This window comes from Mesoplodon densirostris, chromosome X (assembly GCF_025265405.1).
Source record: "Mesoplodon densirostris isolate mMesDen1 chromosome X, mMesDen1 primary haplotype, whole genome shotgun sequence".
NCBI lineage: Eukaryota > Metazoa > Chordata > Mammalia > Artiodactyla > Ziphiidae > Mesoplodon > Mesoplodon densirostris.
This window is the reverse complement of record NC_082681.1, coordinates 76,643,358-76,653,106: the sequence shown is the minus strand read 5'-3', so window position 1 is coordinate 76,653,106 and position 9,749 is coordinate 76,643,358. Positions and strand designations below refer to the sequence as shown.

The 9,749-nt window shown below is 48.3% G+C and overlaps 1 protein-coding gene across 1 annotated transcript; it reads left to right on the top strand.

Annotated features, from left to right (window-relative positions):
• The first annotated feature begins 1,472 nt into the window (after window positions 1-1,472).
• FAM236C (family with sequence similarity 236 member C) lies at window positions 1,473-1,857 on the top strand. The gene is given in 2 exon segments (XM_060086228.1): window positions 1,473-1,508; window positions 1,690-1,857. Coding segments are annotated over 2 exon segments (204 nt in total).
• Window positions 1,858-9,749: the final 7,892 nt, after the last annotated feature.

Genomic DNA, 9,749 nt, shown 5'->3' with positions numbered 1-9,749 from the left:
CTGTGAATCATAAAGAAAAAACAATCAATGGACCATTAACAAAGTTAAAACAAAACCTGAAAACTTTTGCTTCTCAAAGTCCAGGGTTCAGTATCTCTGTGTGGCACCACTTTTTACTCCTATACTGGAACCTCATGACTGACCTTGACTTCTACTTAACCCCTAGAAGAGAAAACTGGGTCTACTTATTTTCAGTTGCAAAAACGTACTTTATTGTCTTGAGCATCTTCTTGCAAAGCTCCCCCCATTGTCTATTTCCTGGCCAACTTCTTTCCTCACTCATTTCAGGCATATCTTCTCTGGGAAATCTCCAAGACTATATTCCAACACTCGAGGCGGGGTGGCTGTCCCTCCTCCATCCTCCCATAGCCATATAAACTTCCTTCTATCTCTCTCTATTGTAATCATCCTTTTTTCTTTGGCTTCTTTCCCATGGAATGACTTGAAGCAGCAACAAAACCTCATCTGTTTTTATAACCTCAGGCCATGCATGGCCCATGATAGACTCCTGGAGAGACAATCAGTCCTGTATCCTCACATGTATATAAGAGATGCCTCCCTAAGCAACATTACTATTTCAAAAACCAAGTAAAGACCCTTAGGCCACCTACTTCCACTCTTCCTTCCAGGTACTGTTTGCAGAGAGCTCCCTTGAAGTCAGTGGAAAGTAATGCTGCCCTCATAGTTCTGGGTGATAAACTGGGGGCCAAACTAAGCAGCTTCTCTTGAAACCCCAGCGTCAAAGATGGACTCTCATATAACAGGACTAGGTAACAAGGACCTCTCACCTCGGTTGTTCTGATTTCAACTTAGCCCAGCCCACGTCCTTCCCCTCCGTCCCTCACATTTTTCAAGCCCTCCAGTCCCCAAACCACCTGTCCACTACCCATCAGATGCTGACTGTCCCACAGTCAGCATCTCATATAACCCACTGAGAGGTAAACCTCTGCTGTTGATTTGGACTGTGGATACCATCACCCAGCTCACCCTCCTTGCTTTAATAACCCATTTAGACCCATACACCTCCCCAGGGCTTTAAAGTACACAATCCTATGAATCTAAATGTGGAGAGGGTCCACACGAACACCCCTGTCTATGGCATCCCCACCAAAAGACAACTCACCATCCGCCTGAACACTTCTGCTTTATTTGTTCAGCAATCAGAAACCTGGCTTAAGCCTGCTGGGAGGTTCAGAGGAAAGAAGAAAAAGAGAGACCGAGAGAGGGGAAGGGTGGGAGTAAGAGATAAAGGAACAGAGGGGATGTCACATACCAGAAATATATCCACTGCTTGAGCACAGTGCACTCGGTGGTTGCAGGAGGGAGGAAAGACAGGGCGGGGTCAGAGGGGCTGGAGGGGTGTGGAGGGCCAGGCCCTCGGCCTCTTTGCACACAGCAGAGTCAGGAGCTTAGCTGGTCTCTTCAAGGAAGTCCCGTCGGTCACTACAAGCACATCACACCCTCCTAGAAGCATGATCTTCATTCCCTTCCTTCCACCTCCTGACCTGGTGAGTCTGCTTTCCCTCTGGGGTCATGGTTTGTCAGCCCCAGGAGCTGGGATGTGCTCTGTAGAGGTCACTGCTATATACCCAGCACCTGGAACAAGGCCGAGATGTACATACTAACTTGAATATCAGGGAAGGCAGGGACCATTAGGATGAGGCTATTCTTCTCCCTCTCCCTCTACAGAGCGGGAAAGGTCAGCTTAAAGACACTGAGGAATTTGTTGTTTTGTCTGGCACCACGTAGAACCCATCCAATGGCACAGGATTGCCCAGGGAGCCTGCTGGTCCCCAGGGGTCTTGGAGGAGCCAGTTCCAGAGAGTCCTGGCCTGTTTCACCAAGTCCTTCAGGTGAGCGCTCAGAGCCAGCCTCTTCCTCTCTCACTGCTCACAGCCAAGCCAACAGGCTTCCCCTTCCTGCTCCACCCAGAGAGTCCCCAGGCCATGCCTGACTTCCCCCAGCGTTCCCAAGGGTCCAGTTGTCACTCTGCTTTCCTTTGTAGGGTAGGATATCAGACGCTCAGAAGCTGAGACCTCAGGACACAGACACAGACCCGTGAACGGTGATCAAGCCCCCTGCGCTGCCAACTGTCCCTGCTTTCCCCAGTTTCTCAGTCGCTGGGCCCAAAACAAATGCTGCCACACTCGACTCTTTTCACCTCATCTTTTCAACAGTGTAGTTTTCAACACTGACACCAGCCTCAGGTGAATTGGGGGCTGTCAGTTGTGTGGGGCCGTGGCGGAGGGAGGGAGCTAGCATCTCACTTAGCCCTATAAGGCTGTACACCCTCGTTCTTGGGGCAGTGCTGCTAGTTCCTCAGTCATGGTTGCAAGAGACTTCAGCCAATGAGGAGTGAATTTTCCACAGCCGACAGCTCTGACCCTGAGGGGAAAGGACTGCAGGAATGAGAAAGGAATAACATCTCTCTTCTCCTAACACCACACGGAGTCTTCATATCTGAGGACCACTGGGCAGTGGTTGTATAGAAGTGGATGGGAGAGGTACACATGGAAAAAGAATCTCTGGATCCGAAGAAAAACTCTCAGTCCCGCACACATAGAGTCAGATCCCAAGCACCCCCACTACACCACAAGACAGCCCCTCCAAAAGGCAACCCGGTCTCTAACTACAGATTATTCATTTTCATAAGATGATTGTGTTTTTTTTCCCTTTCTAAGGTGACCTTGATATGTATTGCAACATAATATCAGCAGGGAAAGTCTATCTCGGGGGTTGGACCATATTTGTCCCTTCAGCCCAACAACATGTGAAGGCCCTGTTAGATGTTGCAACGCCAAAAATCAACAAGCAACAGATAAAGATACAGGATGTGCTCTTCATATCAAAGAGCCTAACTGACACACACCAAAATATCCTTTTCTCCACGTAGTCCCCTATTCAAGGCCAGGAGTGGAAAAAGGCCTTGGACAGTGCCTGCTGTGTGAATTAATTGTCCTTTAGCTGTTCAGAGGTCCAGTGTCTTTAAGCACTAATGAATCCCAGGTGGAATAGGGCTCCGGTAGGAAACATTTGGGAGTCCCAAATAGATAGCTGTTTTATAGACCTTTTCCTACGTCCCTGGAGGGCAGCGAAGGTGGAACCCACAGGTACAGAATCTTAGTGTGATTGGTTTTCTTTAGGTCTAGTGTCTCAGCAGCTATTCCTGGTGGCCTAGGAACCACCCATTTCCCCACATGGCTGTGTTCTCCTAGGCTGGGCCCTGTCTCATGGGGATGCTCAGTTCCATATCGCTGCTTCTCCAAAAGAGCTTGGGATCTCACATCCTGGGGCTCTATCCTGTCCAAAAGATGAGAGTATCTCCAACTCCCAGGGTCTGGGGAGCCTGCTGGCCTTTCACTCCTTTGTAGCTGCTGTTACCTCTCACATCAGTCACTAGACACGACTGAGGGTTACAGAGAATGTCTGCCCATGCATGCGTGTGTGTGTGTGTGTGTGTGTTTAGGATGTGAATATTTGTGGAAACAAGGCATTATATGATGAAATCTGGTAAAAGAAATCTGGTGGATAAACATGGAGAGGGGTTCAGCGGCCACAATTGAAATCCAAGCAGCAGAGATGGGATTTTATGTAGCAGGATGTGGTATCAAGGAGTCCTCACTTCTGATCCTCACCCTCAGAACAACCCCACCCTTTCCAGGTTTCTCAAATCTGACCCTAACATTTTTGAAGCCCCCTGGGCCCAGAGCCACCTGCCCACTACTGTCCAGACTCCGACTGACACCCACACAGCACTGTACATAATCTCCTGGAAGGAACACCTCTGCTGTCGAGTTGACCTCAGGCTGCCAACACCACTCTCAGACCCTCTTGGGGCTTTGATGCACCACATGGCCTTACCTGCATCCCACTTTGTACAGGCCTTTGCATTCTGCAGCCTCACAGCAGGAGATAGTTTCCCCTGCCAGCCCCAGCTTCGTAAGGTATTCCCCATATGCCTCCCCAAGAACACTCCCTGCCTGGGAGAACCATAATCTTCCTGGCTGACCTTGGGCAACTCCTTCCTCTCCTTTGGGCTTGGCACTTCCGGAAGTGATTGCCTGCGTTTTCAGGAAGTCATGTTCTCCTACCTGTGTGCATCCTTAAGCCTTCTGATCCTTGTCTGTTTGTGGAGGGCTCAGAATCTGCCGGAAATATGCCTCCCTTTCTTGTCAGCCATGATTAGGAACGCGTGAACTTGTGCATCTCAAGAGGGGCCTCATTACCCCTTGAACAGTCAGGTGAACAGTCAGAGCACACAGGACAGTTGTGTGGAGGAAGTGGACAGACAGTTCAGCAGTAGGGAGAGGTGTGGGTCATCAGTTTTCCATCTTTGGTTCTCAAACATTACTGAGCCCAAGTTCTGAGCTCTCCTCCTTTGCATATGTTTCCCCCCAAACCCAAGTACATCATATCACAATCCCTGAACCCTAGGGATGGCTCAGGTAGGTGAAGAAAGTGGACAGTTCCTCAGGAGAGGGTATGGGTCAGCAGGATCTCCCAGCTCTTATGGTGAACAGATGACCATTGGAGCCTATGATTAAGAAAAGGAATGTGAAATATCTCATTAATAATTTTATATCATTTGCATGGTGAAATAATATTTTAACATAGTGAGTTAAATAAAATATATTATTAAAATTAAAAAAATAGAAGAGATTAAGCATGGTTTGATTGGTTTTTTTTCTTTTTTTTTCTTTTCCCGCCCCATCCACCCTCATTCTCTCTGGTGCTATGTCCCAGTGATATCCTGGGCAACCTTTGGAAGGTGGCAACATTTGTCTTCAGCTCTGCCAAACATTACACAGCCTGCTGTGTTACAGGGGCTTCACACGTGGACAGTTTATTCTCCAGTCTTCCAAAACAAGGGGAGTGGTGTGAACGCCATTCTGAGGTCACATCACCAGCAAGGGACAGAGCCAGGATTCAGTCCCCGGCTGATCTGAGGCAAGGGCCCTTCCATTACAGCAGTGCAGCCTACACGCCATTGGCCCCAGCTAGGAGCCCTGGGGTCTCTGTGTCACAGTTCATCCTCTTAGGGACAGGGATTCTGTACATGCAGTCCTACACCCAACAAAGCTAAAACACTAAGGGGATCAGGGTTCCTAGGTGACAGGATCACCTGGAGACAGTTGCCACTGCTCAAGGTCCAATCTCATACCATGCCACACCCCACTGGGGAATTATTTATATTAATAGAATGATGGTGGTCATCCAATGGAAAAATAATGACATCTGCTGTACCCTTCACCTGTTGCTCCCTGAGGCAATTCTACAGACCTCCGGGACACTCCTGAGCATTGTCTGAAAACCACTGGTCTCATGCAAAAGATGGAGTCTAATGGTGGGCCTTTCAAGCACAGAATAATGTGTGTAGCCCTCAACTTCCCAAGGCAAGGAGCTCAATCATTCAGCCTTCCCAATGGAGAGCACACTCTCAAGGACCACAACCACAAAAGACCCATCCGGATAGTCGTAGGTTGGAGGTAGACCAGGACGGAGGGGCAAAGAGGGGCCAAGAATGATACCCAGGTCTCCAGCTTGAGTGACCTGTGGCCTGGGGTTGCCATTCACCAAGATAGGGATCACAAGTGGAGAAGCAGGATTCAGTGGGAAGCTGAAGACATCAAGTCTGGACGTAGACACTGCTAAAATTCACAGCCGATGGGATGGTGGGAAGCTACCTTAAATATGCTCACGATGACAAAGGAAATCAACAAAATCCTATGCCAATTGGGGAGTGGATACATATGCTGTTTCATTTATTTAATTTTTTTACATGCATGATTATCCACATAATAAGTGTGTTATGTTTTGGTGTATGTTGTGAAGATAGGGCTCAAACTCTGTGGTAACTCTACAAGGCATTTAATAATGAATATTTGTAACAGTTACCATTCATCTCAGTGGACTAGAAGCAGCCCTGTTTTTTCTGCAGTTGACTGAACTGGGTTGGACTTGTATCACCCTCAGTGCTTTCTTAATATCTCCCAGTGCTGTCGGATTTACCTCATCAATCTCCACAGCATTCCTGAAGGGTTGAGAAGGACTTTGGTGGGTGGTGATGAGTCCAGGGGCTTATAGGAATAATAGCTTCTGTCTCACAGAAGGGCTGTGAGGATTGAGTGGGATGCCCCTTCCACAGAGCAGCAGGTGTTGAACCGGGCCCAGAGCCGACAGAGCAGTTTCTTCGAGGTCAGGCACTTTGGGGTAGACTTTGGATCTCATTTGTCCCCCCTTCCCCCAACCTGCCCCAGCAGCCATTTGCATGAAAATCATGAATACACTAGCAAGAGCTGAGAGCTTGCAACGAGGAGGGCTATGGACTGCTGAAATGATTGCTGGCGATATAGCACATCTCCTTCCCTTTTAACCCAGCTAGGGTCAAAGAACTCTCCCCACCCCAACTCTGTGAAGTGAGGGTCAGAACTGTCATTTTGGTTTTAGAGAAGTGACCAGGAGAGAATCACAGTCAGCCAAAGTCACGGTCAGGGATGGGTCTGGTCCTGGCCCCCAGATCTCCGGACCCTCAGTACAGTGTTCTTCTGTCCAGCTGGCCCATTGTCATGTCCTGTTCTTCTGAAATACCTTGTCTTGGGGGCTTAAAATAGGTATGTTCCTCTACGGGTAAAACGGTCTAGTTTTGCTATGTACTTTATTCCCTCTATGCCTGGGAGGAGACAGGTGTGAAGGGGCTTTAGTGTTGGCTGACAACCCATCATGGGCCCAACTCATTACATAGTTTTCGATTCTTGCACACACATAAGTTAGGATCTCAGGTTGGCATCAGGGAGCACATCTATGCACCTTCTCAAAGACTTGTTTTTGGTTATTAAAAATTGGGGTGAGTCTTACCAACCTTGCGTGGTTGTGGTGAGGACTACATAAAGCAGCCAGTATGTACAGTCCAAGTGAAAAGCCATATGAGAAGACATAGGAAATAAAATGGAAAGAGAAGTGAGAGGCTGGGAGTAAACACATTCTTCAATTATAACACATTAAAGAATCATAGTTACATTATACAGAGAACTCTGATGAAACAGCTCAAGAAACACATACCCACAAACAAATAACAATTGGAAAGTTAGCAGAGAACCTGAACAGGTTGTTTACAGAAATACAAATGGCGATACAAAAGGAATAGGAGCGCAACACCACAGGCAATAATGGAAACAAAATAACAATGGGGTTACACTTTTCGAACTGCAAATTGACAAACATTTAAAAATTAATGATATCAAAAGAGTAGCATACACTGATGTTGTGAGTGTGCATTGGTGTAGATTGTTTGGAGAGCCATTAAGCAGGGGTTGATTGACTCTAATCTCTTGACCCTACAGTACCTCTCCACATTCTCCTTCTTCCTCCTGCCACAGACCAGAAGTAGCAGCAGACTGGGGCAACCGTTACTTCCTAGACCAGAGCCCTGGAGGCTCAGGTGTCATGGCCTTAAGACCCATCGCGGTGTTCTACAAAACCTATTTCAAGCCCTGGACACACCTTTGGGCACCCTCAAGGTCAGGACCTTGGGGGTGTCCCCAGGGCTGAGCCTGAGCCTTGACTGAGCTGCCTGACTTCTAAGAATTACAGCCAAAATTCTCCGGGTCTCTGGGAAACACACATTTCTAGATCCGTGTTTCCCTCGATTGCACTACCTTGGCTTCCACTACCGTATGCAAGAGAAATATGGAGTTTGATTATACATCCCCAGCATAGCTGTGGCTCCACTCTTTGCGAATTCAAGGTCAGTTTCAGGGACTTGGCAGCACCTTCCTGTCTACAAACTGAGTTTTTGGATATGAGGATGGGTCTGGTGAAGAGAAGTACAATCTACAATTAACTGGGTTTCAATAAAATAATGCACACGTCAGTCTTTCCTTAAGCCTTCAGGCTTATATACTCATAAATAGAGTAATGTAAAAATTGGGAGGCATCACTCTCAATTAGTCATTTAAGCATCTATGCTAAAGTGCAGTGGTGGGCCTGGAAGCCTGATTAGAGTCGGTTTGAGGGAGAGCGAGGAAGAGGAAAGGGAAACAATGATATTAGTCAATGAGGCATCTCAGTACTTGAAGGAGAGCCAGAGAATGTATCAACTGCTTGAACACAGTGTACTCCTCTCCAGGATGGGGTAGTGGAAATCTGGGCGAGGGAGGCAGGGATGGGGTTTCAGACTCTTAGGCCTCTTTACACCCAGTAAAATGATGAAGAGCTCTGCTGGCCTCTGACAATAAGCCCTTTCAGACATGACATGCCCATTGAACCTCACAGAAAACATGAACTTCACTGGCATCTTGCTGCTGCTGAATCCCGACCAGGTGACTATGACTTCTCTCCAACATCCCAGATCATCAGCTCCAGGAAGGCTTGGATCTAGGTCTCTAGAGTTCACTGTTGTATCCCCAGTGCCTAGAAGTGACCCTGGTGTGCACATAGCAGGCCCTCAACACACTCGCTGAAAGAAGGAATGAATGTCAGTGTTAGCCAGGATGGTTTTTCTCTAGTTTCCAGAACAGGACTGGCTCAGCTAAAGGCACTGTGCCCTTCATGTATTTTGTCAGCACCATGGAGAATCCATCCAATGACACAGGCTCACCTAGGGAGCCTGCTAGAGGAGCCAGTTCCAGAGACCCCTGGCCTGTTTCACCAAGTCCTTCAGGTGAGAGCTCAGAGCAAGCCTCTGCCTCTCTCACTGCCCACAGCCAAGCCAACATGCTCCCCCTTCCTCCCCGACCCAGAGAATCCCCAGGCCACGCCTGACTTCCCTCAGCGTTCCCAAGGGTCCAGCAGTCACTCTGCTTTCCTTTGTAGGAGAGGATATCAGACACTCAGAAGATGAGATCTCAGGACCCACAGACACAGACCCATGAACAGTGATCAAGCCCCCTCTGCTGTTACCTGTGCCTGCTTCCCCCAGTTTCTCTGTCACTGGACTTAAAATGAATGTGGCACTCTTGATTCTTTTGGCTCCATGATATTTATTGTCCCTTTCCACACCAACATCCACCTCCTGTGGTTTATGGTTTGCCTCTTTTGGTGGGGGCATTGTGAGGGGGGATGCATTGGGGGAGGGAGTTACCACATTACTTAGCCATATGAGTCAGTACTCCTGTACCTTGGAGCAGAACTGCTTATTTCTCAGCCACTGTTGGGATAGGACTGTGTTTGATGGACAGTAATGGTTCTACTGGTTTCAAACGTTTCAAAAAGGGTGGCTGTTGGGTGTGACTGAGTGATAGCCATTGGGGCCAGGGGCCGTGGGGGGAGGGGTCAAGGATCATGAGTAGAGGGACAGGGAGGCTGGGTCAAAAGGAGAGAAGATGTCATAGAACTCAAGGCTTTTAGAGGCGTTAGAGCCACTGACCCCAATGACCCCCACCCCACCCTTAAAAAGAATCCCTCCAGCACATGGTCTCATCCATAACCTCAGGTTGTTGATCTTATATTATGACACCATGTCCTTTTGTAAGCTGCTCTTGGTATATATTGCAGTAAAATAGCAGTACGGGAAGAGCTGAGTCTGATGAGTGCTTCCCAGAACTGAGAAGAGCCTGGGCTTTTCTGGGACTGTTCTCCTGGCTAAGGCTCTGCTGGGAAGTCCAGCCGCAAGCAGTCCACACCCCGATGGCCTGACAGAACCGATTGTTTCCTTGGAAACTCCAAGTCCACCAGGACCCTTGACTTTCTGCCTTTGGCTCTGAGCCACACCAAGGAAATGTGGGGTGCAGGCGCTCTGAGAGTTTCTCCTC